At 42.7% G+C, this 14,875-nt stretch overlaps 1 protein-coding gene across 1 annotated transcript in view; it reads right to left on the minus strand.

Moving 5' to 3' along the window:
• The window catches only part of DYNC2H1 (dynein cytoplasmic 2 heavy chain 1), a 178,840-nt gene that overhangs the window by 54,860 nt on the left and 109,105 nt on the right, over positions 1-14,875 (minus strand). Inside the window, exons 48-52 of the mRNA XM_079788478.1 lie at positions 13,915-14,045; positions 12,558-12,806; positions 8,084-8,192; positions 5,487-5,600; positions 321-463 (exon numbers count right to left, since the gene is read on the minus strand). Coding sequence (XP_079644604.1) covers positions 321-463; positions 5,487-5,600; positions 8,084-8,192; positions 12,558-12,806; positions 13,915-14,045 — 746 coding nt within the window. The remainder of the gene's footprint in view (positions 1-320; positions 464-5,486; positions 5,601-8,083; positions 8,193-12,557; positions 12,807-13,914; positions 14,046-14,875) is intronic.

A 14,875-nucleotide genomic window follows, 5' to 3' on the forward strand; every position in this document is an offset into this window, starting at 1 on the left:
GATTTTCTCAAAAAAATAAATATTTTATTTAAAAATTGCTAATATCATTACAATGATGTTTTTATTATAAGCTAGTCTATGATAGGCTAGTAAAATTTTTTAAAGTACAATAGACATCTGTGTGGTCTTTAAGAATATAATCTTCAACCTAAAATTCTAGACTCAACTGAACTATCATATGAAGAAAATAGTGTTATCTTCAGACATACAAGAGATGTTCAGTGCCATAATTAAGGAAAACAAAGGAAAGTTGTGAAAATCAGTAACGTAAAAAAAATAGGCTTATATTTTTTATATCCATATTTAAATGTTAAACTTACTTTCTTCATGCTGCTATCTGACCAACCTTCCATCCACAACACCTGGCATTTCTTATGCAATGCTGGATTACTCTCACAGTTTATTGTGAAGTTTAAATTTGCAGAATCCATTATCAAGACAATATGCAAGTTTTGTTGAATTCCTAAAAAATACATAAGAAAGTTATAATTACAGAATATGACAGCAATAATAATTGGGGAAACCAGCGTATGGTCTGGTTTTATGAAATTAACATTTCCGAAATGGAATAGTAGGAACTATTTATTTAAAAAGCACAAGCTATAAAACAGCATTAGAGTATGATTTTTATTTTGGTTAAGAAATACTTGTATGTGTGTGTGTGTGTGTATGTATGCATACTGGTAAAAAATATCCAGAAGGATATTCATGAAGAAGATACTATATTGCTGTTTTGTATGTTATTTATCAAATGTGATACTGGATTCTATTTTATAATTTTTCTTTCAAAGATTTTTGTTTCAATATTCACAAGCAAAATTGATATCTGGTTTATTTTAAAATATATATTTTCCCTGTTTCAATATCAATGTTATTTTCCCTTCAAAAAAGAAATTTGGAAACTTTCCTAAATTTTCTATGTGCTGAAACAGTTTAAAATAGCATTGGGATGATCTGCTTCTTAAAGGTGTGGTACAACTGCCTCATAAACTTTAAGGAGAGGGAAAGAAGGGTCGCTCTTAAACAACTTTCCCTATTTCATCAATATTAAAGTTTTTTCTTTTAGAAAAATAAAGAAGGCAAATATAATAGTAATGTCTTAATGGTATAATTAGATATCTATAGTACATATAAAACTATTGCTTGTAGGAGAAACCAAGATGGCGGCATAGGTTAAACACCTAACCTACAGCCGGGCACAACAATTTCAAAAACACAACTAAAAGTCAAAACGGACATCATCCAGAACCACAGGAAAGCTGGCTGACTGAAATGCCCACAATTAGAAGGAAAGAGAAAACCACAAGGAAAATCAGAGAAGCCGTAAAAGCTTGAGGTATGGAGACACGGGCGGAGACACGAGCCCGCGCACGTGCGGGGAAGACGGAGCCGGAGAGGAAGGGGCGGCTGACGGCCTGGCTGGCGTTCTCTGGCGGGAAGGAGATAAAAGCGCCAGGTTGTGCTGAACCCCAGCTCCGACTGCACTGAACCCCAGTTCCGGGCGAAACCCTGGGAAGCCGGGCTCATGCTGGGGGAGTCTGGGCTGTGGGGCGGAGACACAGAGGAGTTGCGCCGGAGCCGCGCACGGGAATGTGCGCAGAGGAGGGACTGTTGCCTGTGCCGCTGGATTGCCCTAGCGGGAAGGAGACAAAAGCTCCGGACTGTGCTGAACCCCCAGTTCCAACTGCACTGAACCCCAGTTCCGGGAAAGACCCGGGGAAGCCAGGCTCATACTGGGGAAAGCTGGGCTGTGGGGCAGAGGTGCAGAGAGGCGGCGAAGAGCAGAGCACCGGAGGCGCGCACGGGATTGTGCGCGGAGGATGGGCTGTTGACTGTGCCGCTGAGTCGCCCTGGTGGGAAGGAGACAAAAGCGCCAGACTGTGGTGAGCCCCAATTCTGACTACACGGAAACCCAGTTCCGGGCGAGAATCTGGGAATCCAGATTCATTGGGGGAGAGACTAGACTGTTTGGCAGCGCGTGAAACTCCAGGGCGCTTTTCTCTCAGAGGTGTTTGCTGGGAGTACAGAGGGACACTGAGACACAGGAACCTCATAGGGCGGGGCTGACGGGAAGCCAAGGCGGTAGGCTCTGCCCTGTAACTCCGCCCCATCCAAGCTGAACACAGAGGCTTTTACAATTTTGCAAGTCTAGTTGAATGGGGCTGTCTCCCGGCATAGACACAGCTGATCCTCACAGCCAATTGGACTGGAGGTCACATCCTCCCAGTGTACCAACAGCAATCAAGGCTTAACAACACCAAGACTTTGCACTCAGCCCACAAAGGGGGGTATCAAGAGCGACCACCTAGGGAGATTGGGGAAGCTGAGCGATAGGGAGGCAGCCAAAAGAGGAAGACACAGAAACAGGTCACTAATATAAGGGATGCTGTAATTCCTGCTGAGGGGCCACAGGCAGTAGCTGACCTACACTCCATTGGAGACCAGAAACGAGGGCATCTAGTGGTCGGTGTGAGATGACACCAGATTTCAACCACTCCCATAAGGGACACATTCAAGAGGCAGACGCAGTGAGCGCCAAAGCCTTGCTGCACCAAGACCCGGCCCATAAACGTGTCTCCCGCACAGCAACTCTTCCTTTATAGACACAGAGGGTCCGCACGGCCAATTGGCCTGGAGGACAATTCCTCCCAGTGACACCAACAACAATCAAGACTTAACTATACAAACAAGGACCAAGATGGAAGCATAGGGCAGAAGCCTGATTGCTGCCTACCACAACAATTTTGAGACTACGACGGGAGAGCAGAGCAGACACCATCCAGAACCACCGGAGGGCTGACTGAGCAGATGCTCTACAACTAGAATACAAGAGAGGGGTACGCGGGATGAAGCTGATGCCGGTGACCCAAAGACCACACTTTAAAAACTACGGCTCAGGCGACACAATGGCGGCCTGGAACGTGCTCGGCGCAGTTCCCCCAGCGGTCTCCGGCTGAGGGGAAGGCTCCACTCGCTGCCGAGCACGGACAGACGAGCCCCTGGGAGACATGGGGTGGGAGACTACGCGCTTGCTGACCTCCGAGTCCTTCAAGAATCTCAACGCCCCGGAAGCGGCCAGGTGCGCACGCTCGGCGACCGGCCACCGCTGCAGACCCAAGGGCCGACGCAGCCACCCCGGACCAGCCCGCCGCCGCGCACCGGGCACACCGGAGCTTCGCCGAGCCCGCCGCCCAACGAGTTCTGCGGTGGCTGCCCTGGAACTCTGAGAAAATGGCCGAAGGAATTGCTGAGAGGGAATTGACCAACAGGAATTGGGATCAAGAAGACGAAACCCGGCTGGGTCCCGGATCCGGGTGAAGCCGCGCGCCCCTGGGTCCGGGTGAGGCTGGGAACTGGGTCAGGGTGAGGCTGGGCCCCGGGTCCGGGTGAGGCCACGTGTCCCTGGGTCCGGGCGAGGCCATGCGCCCCTGGGTCCGGGTGAAGCTGAATCCTGGGTCTGGGCGAGGCCGTGTGCCTCTGGATCCGGGTGAGGCTGGGTCCCGGGTCCGGGTGAGGCCGTGGGCCCCTGGATCCGGGTGAGGCCACGCGACCCTGGGTCTGGGAGAGGCCACGTGCCCCTAGGTCCGGGGGAAGCTAGATCCCGGGTCCGGGCGAGGCCATGTGCCCCTGGATCCGGGTGAGGCTGGGTCCCAGGCCCCGTAGAGGCCACACGCCCCTGGGTCCGGGTGAGGCCATGCGCCCCTGGGTCCAGGTAAAGCTGAATCCTGGGTCTGGGCGAGGCCGTGTGCCCCTGGATCCGGGTGAGGCTGGGTCCCGGGTCCGGGTGAGGCCGTGGGCCCCTGGATCCGGGTGAGTCTGGGTCCCGGGTCCGGGTGAGGCCGTGGGCCCCTGGATCCGGGTGAGGCTGGGTCCCAGGTCTGGGTGAGGCCGTGGGCCCCTGGATCCGGGTGAGGCCACGCGACCCTGGGTCTGGGAGAGGCCACGCAACCCTGGGTCTGGGAGAGGCCACGCGACCCTGGGTCCGGGTGAGGCCACGTGCCCCTGGGTCCGGGGGAAGCTAGATCCCGGGTCCGGGCGAGGCCGTGTCCCCCTGGATCCGGGTGAGCCTGGGTCCCAGGCCCGGGAGAGGCCACGTGCCCCTGGGTCCAAGTGAAGCTGAATCCTGGGTCTGGGTGAGGCCGTGTGCCCCTGGATCCGGGTGAGCCTGGGTCCCGGGTCCGGGTGAGGCCGTGGGCCCCTGGATCCGGGTGAGCCTGGGTCCCGGGTCCGGGTGAGGCCGTGGGCCCCTGGATCCGGGTGAGGCCACGTGACCCTGGGTCTGGGAGAGGCCACGCGCCCCTGGGTCCGGGTGAGGCCACGTGCCCCTGGGTCCGGGGGAAGCTAGATCCCGGGTCCGGGCGAGGCCGTGTGCCCCTGGATCCGGGTGAGGCTGGATCTCGGGCCCGGGAAAGGCCACGCGCCCCTGGGTCTGGGTGAGGCCATGCGCCCCTGGGTCCGGGTGAAGCTGAATCCTGGGTCTGGGCGAGGCCGTGTGCCCCTGGATCCGGGTGAGGCTGGGTCCCGGGTCCAGGTGAGGCCGTGGGCCCCTGGATCCGGGTGAAGCCGTGCCCCTGGGTCTGGCCGAGACCAAACCAGAGGGAGTCGGACCTGCATTACCACCATTTGTCTACCATCCAGAGCTGAGGGGTCAGTGCCGACATGTACTCATAAGGAACTGGTGGACATTGATATTGGGTCTCAAAAGAACTGTTGGACCAGAAAGAAACTCACTACAGACTGATTCATTTGCCTGTCAGCATAACTATTATTGCTCGTCGCACATTCAATTCTTATAAGTATATCTCTAGTGACACATGATTTTGCTCATCTAGGGGAAATGATGAACAACATAGACTGATGAACAAGAACAGAACCAGAAACAAGGAGGCATCGATCGGACTATCGGGCCTCAGAGGGAGGATAGGGGAAGGTGGGGGGAGGGGGGAGAGATCAACCAAAGGTCTGGTGTGCATGCATATGAGCCTAACCAATGCTTAAGTTCAACAGAGGGTTGGGGCATCCATGGGGAGGGGTGTGGGATGGGAATGGGGGGATGAGGACAAATATGTGACACCTTAATCAATAAAGAAATTAAAAAAAAAAAAAACTATTGCTTGTAATAGTAACAGGTTATTAAGTTTAAAAAAATCTATAGAGTCTGGCACAAACTAAATAGTTCATTAATTCTCTAAAATAGGAAGTACAAGCACTAATTTTACATGAAAATAAAGGCAGCAATATACATTACCAAACTTTCATTCTTTCCTTTTGCTAAAATTTTGCTAACATATTTTTTATTATAGGTTAGCCTTTAAGCTATATTGTTATTTTCTAAAAGCTCCACAAAAAAGAAATAAGTATAAATTACTAACTGGACCCAAAATTAAGATAACTTTATAATCTATAAAAAAAATGAAGTAGATTAAATGATATTTATTTCACAGGAACCAGAGTTCAAATTGATTAATAAATTAGATGTCACTTACTATATGTGAAGTAATTGAAGGTTGGTCCAAAAAATCCATCCTGTGAAGCCTGATCTTTAAGAGGCAACAGCAAGGGCTCTAACTCTTCAAGGGTGTAGAGCCCGGGAACTTCACCTACAGCAGACAATTACATTTCTCTTGAATTTTAGTTACATTACACTAAATCAACAATACATTTTCCATACACAATGCTTTTTCTATTTTTGTATTAAATCATCTGCCCCATTCAATCTTTGTTTCCAAAAATACACAAACCTTATCACTTCAATATTACTCACAAATCTACATCAACTGCCTTCATTTGATAAAATTCAAATTCCTAAGCAAACCATTCAAGACAGTTCATGATCAATCCATGTACCTGGCTTTCTAGGTTCTTTTTCAACACCCCTCCACAGGACCGTGTGTTCTAGCCTCAATGAACTTCTTTGTGTCCCATAAATATCATGAAATATTCCCTCTTTCTGGACTATAAGTCTAGAGTTTTCCTCTGCTCCCTATCTTCCCCCAAAATTAGTGTTTATCTTTCAAGATATTCCTTTGTCAACTGCTATTCCCATGAACCTTTCCTTGCTAGCCCTATGCTAAGTAAAGGACTCTTTTCTCTTTCACATAATATCCAAACATATCCCTGTTTAGCATTTATCACATCCTTTAATAATAAATGAATTACTTCCCTTCCCTGCCAAGTAGATTCTGAATTCCCAGAGAACAAATATTTGATCACATTCAATATTAACAGTAGGGCACTCATAGCAAAGCATCAGGAACACAAATATTTGTTAGGTAAATAAATAGATAAGTGAATGGATGGATAAATAAACTTGTACTAGGCATCAGAAAAACTAATCCACAAACTGCTACTAGCCAATAGAATGATGAATGGCAAATGAAAGTTGATTAAGACTACAAGCATTTGATAGAGGGCCTGAACCATGTCTCCTATTAATCCAGTATTTAGCACTGGGTCTGGCACATAATGGGTGTTTAATAAATATTTGTTAAACTAATATACTTATAGTTCACAAGAAACTATAAGATTAAGTGAAAATTCTTTTGCTATACATTCATGTAGGGCCCATTACAGTTTGATTTCTACTTTTCTTTAGGCTCAACTCAGAGGTATCAGACCACTCACCATTCTGCAAGCTTGTACATATTCAAACACATGCATACATGTACCTACTTCATGTCTTTCTCTAAATTGTAGCCATATAAAAATACTTTTGATTCCTTAAGGTTAGCAAAGAAAGCTGGCTCTATTTATATATTATACACAATGGGGAATAAGAATTTGAAATAAAAAGAGAGACAAAGACCTAATGATTACTTTCTCTGGAAGTAGTTTCCAAATACATTTTTTGCCAAAAATGTTGGCAAAATAATTACTGAATTAATGTTTATCTGGATGTTTGCTGTCACAAAGAAAAAGAAAAAAGTTGTAAGGCTGGTCTACTATTTCATCTCAGACAAAGTGAACAAGGTCTCCATCTAGTGACGACTCAAGCAATATGTAAGAATAAGAATAAGCACCTTAAAAATAAAGAGGCTATTCTACAAAAAGACCACAAACATTCAAACCTACCATTTCCACTGTGCCATTACCCCTCAATTCCTTTAACAGTAATTGAACTACCACTTGTCTAACTAGCTTCCTGGTCTATCCTTCTCATTTGGACACTAAAGTATAAATACTTCATATTATAAATTAAAGGTGTTGTCTTTCAATCAAAGCTGTTAAATTCTAAAGAAAAGACTACATTATTCAAAGCCTACCTCACATGATACAAAACAAGTATTTGTTAATAACTGAGTAAAACATGAGCATCATTTAACTTTGTCCTTGGGTCCCCATAATGGAAGAAACTATGCAGTTGAAACTACCATTTAGCAAGGATTATTTTGTACTCTTGGTCCAAGTTTAAAACTAAGCTACCACATACCAATGCTGTGAACATAATTATTCATTATAAAGAGATTCTGAAAAATAAAAAATGTGAAAAATTGCACGTATCTTTCCCAAGAAACTATCAAAAAGGTCAGGTGGTTCTAGAGACCACAGGAGTATACCATCATTTGAGAAAAATTAGATCTCATATTATCTGTATTCACATGTCGACATTAAGGCCATACCATATCCACTAAAGATGGACAGTGAGGTTCTACAAATGTTTTATTGTAAATTATATTACATATTTCCTTACATACTAGTTCTTTTATTTTTGTAGGTTAAATTTCTACAGATAAAAAAATTGCTATACCAAAGGTATGGTATATTTTTTATATAAGTCAGTATTGGTTGATAACTTTCCCAAGGGATTATAATAGATCACAGTCCAACCAAAAGTGAGTGAGAGGGCCAATTTTTCAGCATATTCACCAATATTCAATGTTAATAATCATGTTTATATAATTCTTCAATTTTTTGGTTTTACAGAAATTTCTCAATTCTCTTGCTCTGAGCATGTTTAACCCCATGTCATCTTAATAAAAGCTATGCCAAAAATTCTCTGAAACATAATTTTGCACAAGATAATTTTACTGGCATAATTTTACAGTATAACTTTATTTTCTATGAATAAAAACCATCCACTTACCTGAAGACAAAAGGCTATTGATCATCTCCAAAAATGCAGGATGCACGAATTGGTGATCCTCAAGAAGTAAAACCACCTGTTGTGCTTCAATGCCTGCGAGATTCAGCACCTGCTCAAAAGAAAATGTTTTGGGACGATTAAATATTTTGGAATACTTAAAAACTTTAATTCTGTATTTAAACTTAGTCACATATTTCTTTTTTTTTAAATATATTTTATTGATTTTTTACAGAGAGGAAGGGAGAGGGATAGAGAGTTAGAAACATCGATGAGTGAGAAACATCGATCAGCTGCCTCCTGCACACTCCCTACTGGGGATGTGCCCACAACCAAGTACATGCCCTTGACTGGAATCGAACCTGGGACCTTTCAGTCCGCAGGCCGACGCTCTATCCACTGAGCCAAACCGGTTAGGGTCATATTTCTTTCTTTATTTGTATTTCAGTAATCAAAATTAAAAATCAAATGTTGCCGAAACCGGTTTGGCTCGGTGGATGGAGCGTCGGCCTGCGGACTGAGGGGTCCCAGGTTCGATTCCGGTCAGGGGCATGTACCTTGGTTGCGGGCACATCCCCAGTGGGGGGTGTGTAGGAGGCAGCCGATCGATGTTTCTCTCTCATCGATGTTTCTAACTCTCTATCCCTCTCTCTTCCTCTCTGTAAAAAATCAATAAAATATATTTTTTTAAAAATCAATAAAATATATTTTTTTAAAAATCAAATGTTAGCTATACAGTTGGGAAAGTAAATCCAGCCCATGAACAAATACTATTTGGGGAAATTTTTAATTTTTTTTTTACTTTTATGTAATACTAGTGTCCCAGTGCATGGATTCATGCACATTGAAAGGAAGTTAATTAGAAGGTGGCTGGCAGGGCGGGACTGGGCAAGAGGGGCGGGACACGCCCTGGAGCCAACCTCCTGCAGTCCCTCCCCAGCCAGCCACACCTGGGGTAGCACTGCAGCTCGAAGGTCATCTGCGGAGTGTGTGGGGTCCCTCCAGCAGGTGGGGGTCCCTTGGCCTGGCATTCAAGGATCAGGCCGAAACCAGCAGTCTGACATCCCCCGAGGGTTCCCGGAGTGCAAAAGGGCACTCTACAAAGTTGCTGTTGCTCAGCAGCTCTTGCGTTGAGCATCTGCTCCCTTGTGATCCATGCACATCATACCTACAGGTCAGTCAGCCAGTTGTTTAGCCTTTCACATATATACTAGAGGCCCAGTGCATGTTTGGGGTCCCTAGGCCTAGGCAGCAATCAGGGCCTATCAGGGCCATCTCGCCCAGTCCCGATCAGGGTGAGGCCCACTGTCGGATGGGGCCGGAGGGCCTGCTGGCTGCCAGACAATGCCTGCCGGAAGGGTTGAAGGACGAGAGGAGGGAATGGGGGGAGGTTGGCTGGCCATGGAAGGTTGGTATGGGAGTACACTGACCACCAAGGGGCAACTCTTACGTTGAGCGTCTGGCCCCTGGTGCAGTGCATGCCATAGCGACTGGTCAACCGGTCATTCCAGTCGTTCTGGTCATAACAGTCACTTAGACTTTTGTATCTATAGATATATAGATATACCTATAGATATAAATTATTGTTGATAGTATTACAGGTGTCTCCCATTTTCCTGCCTTCTAACCCGCTCCTCCCAGTTGCAATCTACCACAGGTCTTCACCACCCTATTGCCTGTGTCTGTGGGCTATGCATATCCTATATAATAATCTTATATAATAAAAGGGTAATATGCAAATCGACCAAACAGTGGAACAACCGGTCGCTATGACATGCACTGACCACCAGGGGGCAGATGCTTAGTGCAAGAGCTGCCCCCTAGTGGTCAGTGCGTTCCCACAGGGGGAGCGCCCTCAGCCACAAGCTGAACTGATGGCTGGTAAACGCAGTGGCAGTGGCGGGAGCCTCTCCCACCTCCGTGGCAGCGCTAAGGATGTCCAACAGCGACATTAGTCGGATATCCCCCGAGGGCTCCCAGACTGCTAAAGGGTGCAGGCCGGGCTGAGGGACTCTCCCCCCGCACCCCCCAGCACACAAATGTTGTGCACCTGGCCTCTAGTAAGTATATATAAGTTATTTGGTTTATCTCTTCTCATCTCCTCAACCCCACATCAAGGTATGTCAGTCTGTTCCATGCCTCCCTGCTTCGGGTCTTATTTTGTTGGTCAATTCATTTTGTTCATTATATCCCACAAATAAGTGAGATCATGTGATATTTGTCTTTCTCAAATTGGCTTATTCCACTTAGTATAATATTCTTCAGGTCCATCCATGCTGTCCCAAAGGGGAAGAGATCCTTTTTTACAGCTGCATAGTATTCCATTGTGTAAATGTCCCACAGTTTTTTTATCCACACATCAACTAATGGGTACTTGGACTGTTTCCAAATCTTAGCTATTATAAATGATGCTACTATGAACATAGGGATGCATATATTCTTTCTAATTGGTAGTTTAGGGTTTTTAGGATATATTCCTAAAAGGGGGATAGTTGGGTCAAACGGAAGTCCATTTTTACTTTTTTTGAGGAAACTCCATACTGTTTTCCACAGTAGCTGCACCAAATTGCATTCCCACCAGCAGTGAATTAGTGTCCCCTTTTCCCCACATCCTAGCCAGCACTTGTTGTTTGTTGATTTTTTTCCTTTACTCTCGCCATTCGGCTGCTTATGCACAGAAAGGAAGTGGGCAGCATCATAGGGAAGAAAGGGGAGTCGGTTAAGATGATCCACAAGGAGAGTGGGGTGCGGATCAACATCTTGGAGGGTAATTGTCCGGAGAGAATCATCAACTTGTTTGTTGATTTTTTATGATAATCATTCTGAGAGGTGTGAGGTGATATCTCATTATGATTTTAATTTGCATTTCCCTGGTGATTAGTGACTTTTAGCATTTTTTCACGTGTCTCTTGGCCATTTATATGTCCTCTTTGGAGAAATGTCTACTCAAGTCTCCTGGCAATTTTTTAATTGGATTGTTTGTCTTCTTTTTGTTGAGTTGTATGAGAACTTTATATATTTTGAATATTAACTCCTTATCAGATATATCTTTGCCAAATACATTCTCTCATATAAAGTGGGTTCCCTTTTCATTTTGAAGGTGGTTTCTTTTGCTATGCAAATGCTTTTTATTTTGATGTAGTCCCACTTACTTTCTCCTTAGTGTCCTTTGTCCTAGGAGTTGTATCGGCAAAAATTCTGCTACGTGAGATGTCTGAAATTTTACTGCCTGTGTTTATTTCTAAAATTTTTATGGTTTCATGGTGTAAATTAAGTATTTTATCCATTTTGAGTTTATTCTTATATATGGTGTAAGTTGGTGGTTTCGTTTCATTCTTTTTGTATATATCTGTCCAGTTTTCCCAACATCATTTTGAAGAGACTGTCTTTATTCCATTGTATGTTCTTGCCTCCTTTGTCAAATATTGAGTGTAGTGGTTGGGGGTCAATTTCTGGGGTCTCAATTTCCTATCTGATCCATTGGTCTACATGCCTGTTCTTATACCAGTACTAGGCTGTTTTGGTTATAATAACTTTGGAGTATAGTTTGATATCCGATATTGTGATCCCTCCAACTTTGTTCTTCTTTCTCAAGATTGTTATAGCTATTTAGGGTCTTTTATGATTCCATATAAATTTTTGGAGTATTTGTTCTAGTTCTGTGAAGTATGCCATTGGTATTTTAATAGGAATTGCATTGAATCTATACATTGCTTTGGGTAGTATAGACATTTTAATGATGTTAATCCTTCCAATCCATAAACACGTATGCACATACATTTGTTTATATCTTCCTCTATTTCTTTTTTTCAATGTCCTATAGTTTTCCAAGTCCAGGTCTTTTACCTCCTTGGTTAAGTTTATTCCTAGGTATCTTATTTTTTTGTTGCAATGGTAAATGGGATTGTTTTTTTTAGTTTCCATTTCGGAGAGTTAATTATTGGTCTATAAAAATGTCATCAATTTGTCGATGTTGATTTTGCATCCTGCTACCTTGCCGAGTTCATTACCTAAGTCTAGCAGTTTCCTGGTAGAGTCTTTAGGTTTAAGTACAATATCATGTCAACTGCAAATAATGACAGTTTTACTTTCTCCTTTCTGATTTGGATGCCTTTTATTTTTTCTTCTTGTCTGATTGCTGTGTGTACGACTTCCAGTATTATGTCGAACAAGAGTGGTGAAAGCGGACAAAAGATAGGTCATTTTCACATGTACCCACATATGTCCCATATAAATTCCTCCTTTTCTTTCTTTCATGTCCATCTAACGTTCCACTCTGGGGTACCTGAGGGTTTGAAATCCTAATAGGAAATCTTTTTCCTATCTGTCCATAATATGATTTTCTAATAATCATGGGAAAATAATCATCAAAATTAAAAACTATGTTGTTTATCAAAGCCTTAAAGATCTTTAAAGGCTTTTAAAATAATAACTAATTATAATTGAAAATAAAATAAAGCAAAAGATTGTAACTCACATATTTGAGATCATTTTTGAACTGTTTGAGTTCATATCCTCTGGAAATCTTTGGGGAAAACAGCACTGCTCCATGCATATGACTGACTAAAGATGTGATGGTCCGACGGCCTACACCACTGCGTCCTGCTAACAGAAGTGAACCTCCGGGAAAGCTCAGCACTCTGTCTATCCGAGACATATACTCCAGGACTTCTTGAAAAAGTAAAATATCTAAATTCTGGTTATCGCGTCCATAATGAATAAGGCCCTTTTAAAAAATCACAAAGAAAATTTATAATTACTATAAGTCCCAATGGCGTAATAAAAATATTAATATCTAGATTAAGATATTAACTTTTAAGGCACTCCAGAAAAGGAGTTAAGTGACTACATGTCTTCTCATACTCTACATTTTATTTTTTCAATAATCCAGCTTTATGGCACTTTCCAAGGAAAAACTTATATATCAAACAAGTTCAAGGGTCCACCATAACCAGCTCCTCTTGGACACAATTGCTATAATTAGTAAAAAGCAGTGTGAGATATCAGGTTAATTATAAAAACTTCAAAAGACCTTAAATTTACCAGTTGTTACAAATCAAATCAAATCAGTGTGCAAGATGAGATATAAAAATCCTAAAACTGTAGAAACTTAGTGCCTAAAAAATATTATGTGAACTCTTGTTCTTATTCATTGCTCGGAGATGAGTCAAAATCCCACACACAGGAAGGATGCAATTCCAGGAGCTATGTGATACAGTGAAGAAAGAGTGAGAGGACAACTAGACCTCACATACTTAACTTTAAACATTCTCAACTTTGCAATATCCATTCCAGGCAAAGCAATCAATTCATCAGACCATGAAAAACTTTTCTTGATATACAATCCGGACTAACTTCCAATATAAATATTAATTTTTAAAGCAATCATATGTAATGCTGTTTCTTCTTCTTTATTGTAATTAAACTTAAAAAAAAAAAAAAACTGCCTAGGACAGTGCCATTCAAAGGTTTGTGAGCCAGCAGCATCAACATCATCTGCGAGCCTGTTAGAAATTCAGATTCTTTGGGCCCCTCCTACTGAATCAGACCTCCTTGGGATGGGACCCGGGAATCAGTATATTTTCTAGTTCTTATGCTCACTAAAGTCTGACACCACTGCTTTAGGATGATATACCAATTAATATAAATCTTTATTCATATTTCCAACATCATGTGTCTTAGCAATTTTATATGTTATCTGTGTAAGCACAGGGGCGTGTAGTAAGTAAGATCTGCCACAATGAATTTTATAATCTTGTACTCCAAAATCTTTCAATAAATATTTTTTAAATTGAATACAATAACCAAAGTCAAATTCATGATTGATATTATACCTTTTTAATAACATCCCTGAGATCTGCAGAATTTAGTATTCCAAGTGGTTTTCCATGTGGAGGCAATGGTTGTCCTGGGGGTGCCCTTGTTACTGAATCATGTCGGGCTCCCCATGTAACATAGAAACTATCTGTAGAAATAAAAGATATTGTTTTAGGCATGTTATTTGTAATGGAAGCATCAGTAAAGTACATTGCTCATTAAATTATTTTTAAGTTAATTAGTTCAAATAAGATCATATGCCAAAAGGCAAAGATACATTATTTTAAAGTGTGCCTTGGAAGAACAATATGATCAGTAAGATACAAAGACTTAAACTGCTAGATTACTCTACCTGAAAACTAACTGATGGGATCCCTATATTATCTTTGCATCCCTCTTCTCTTACGCCCCAAAATGACTTCCTCCCAACTTTCCCTATTATTCCCCTTCTACTCTGTCCCATTTTCCTTCTCTTTCTCCAGAATCTCCATGTAAAATTTATAGAATAAAAATAACATAAAATTCGCAATAAAATAAAATAATCTCAAAACTCTCCTTGAAAAAGAACATAGATTAATACTGCCAATAGCTCTAACTTGTAAAACAAATTTTTAAAATTAACCGAATTTTAATTAGAAAACAAAAGTCCCACAGACTTCCCGGAGATTTATCTATAGCACTGTTCCTGTTACCATACAAGAAAAACCTGTTCACCATTCTATCGAATGTTTCCCCTCCTAATTCCTCTGGGAACTGTTCATCAGTATCCTCCTTGTCACATGCCCAACTCAACCACAGCTTAATCTTTCCTAAAGCCTAGCTACTTCATGTTCCTCTCCTTCACCATCACATTTCTTACATTATCGTATTCTTTTTCTTACATTATCTTCTATCTTCAGAAACCACTAAACTAAAACTCTTATTTGGGAACAACAATACCGTCCTAATCGCCAAGTCCAAATCTTTTTTTGCAGTCAT

Source organism: Cnephaeus nilssonii, assembly GCF_951640355.1.
Source record: "Cnephaeus nilssonii genome assembly, chromosome: 13".
In the NCBI taxonomy this organism is placed as follows: domain Eukaryota; kingdom Metazoa; phylum Chordata; class Mammalia; order Chiroptera; family Vespertilionidae; genus Cnephaeus; species Cnephaeus nilssonii.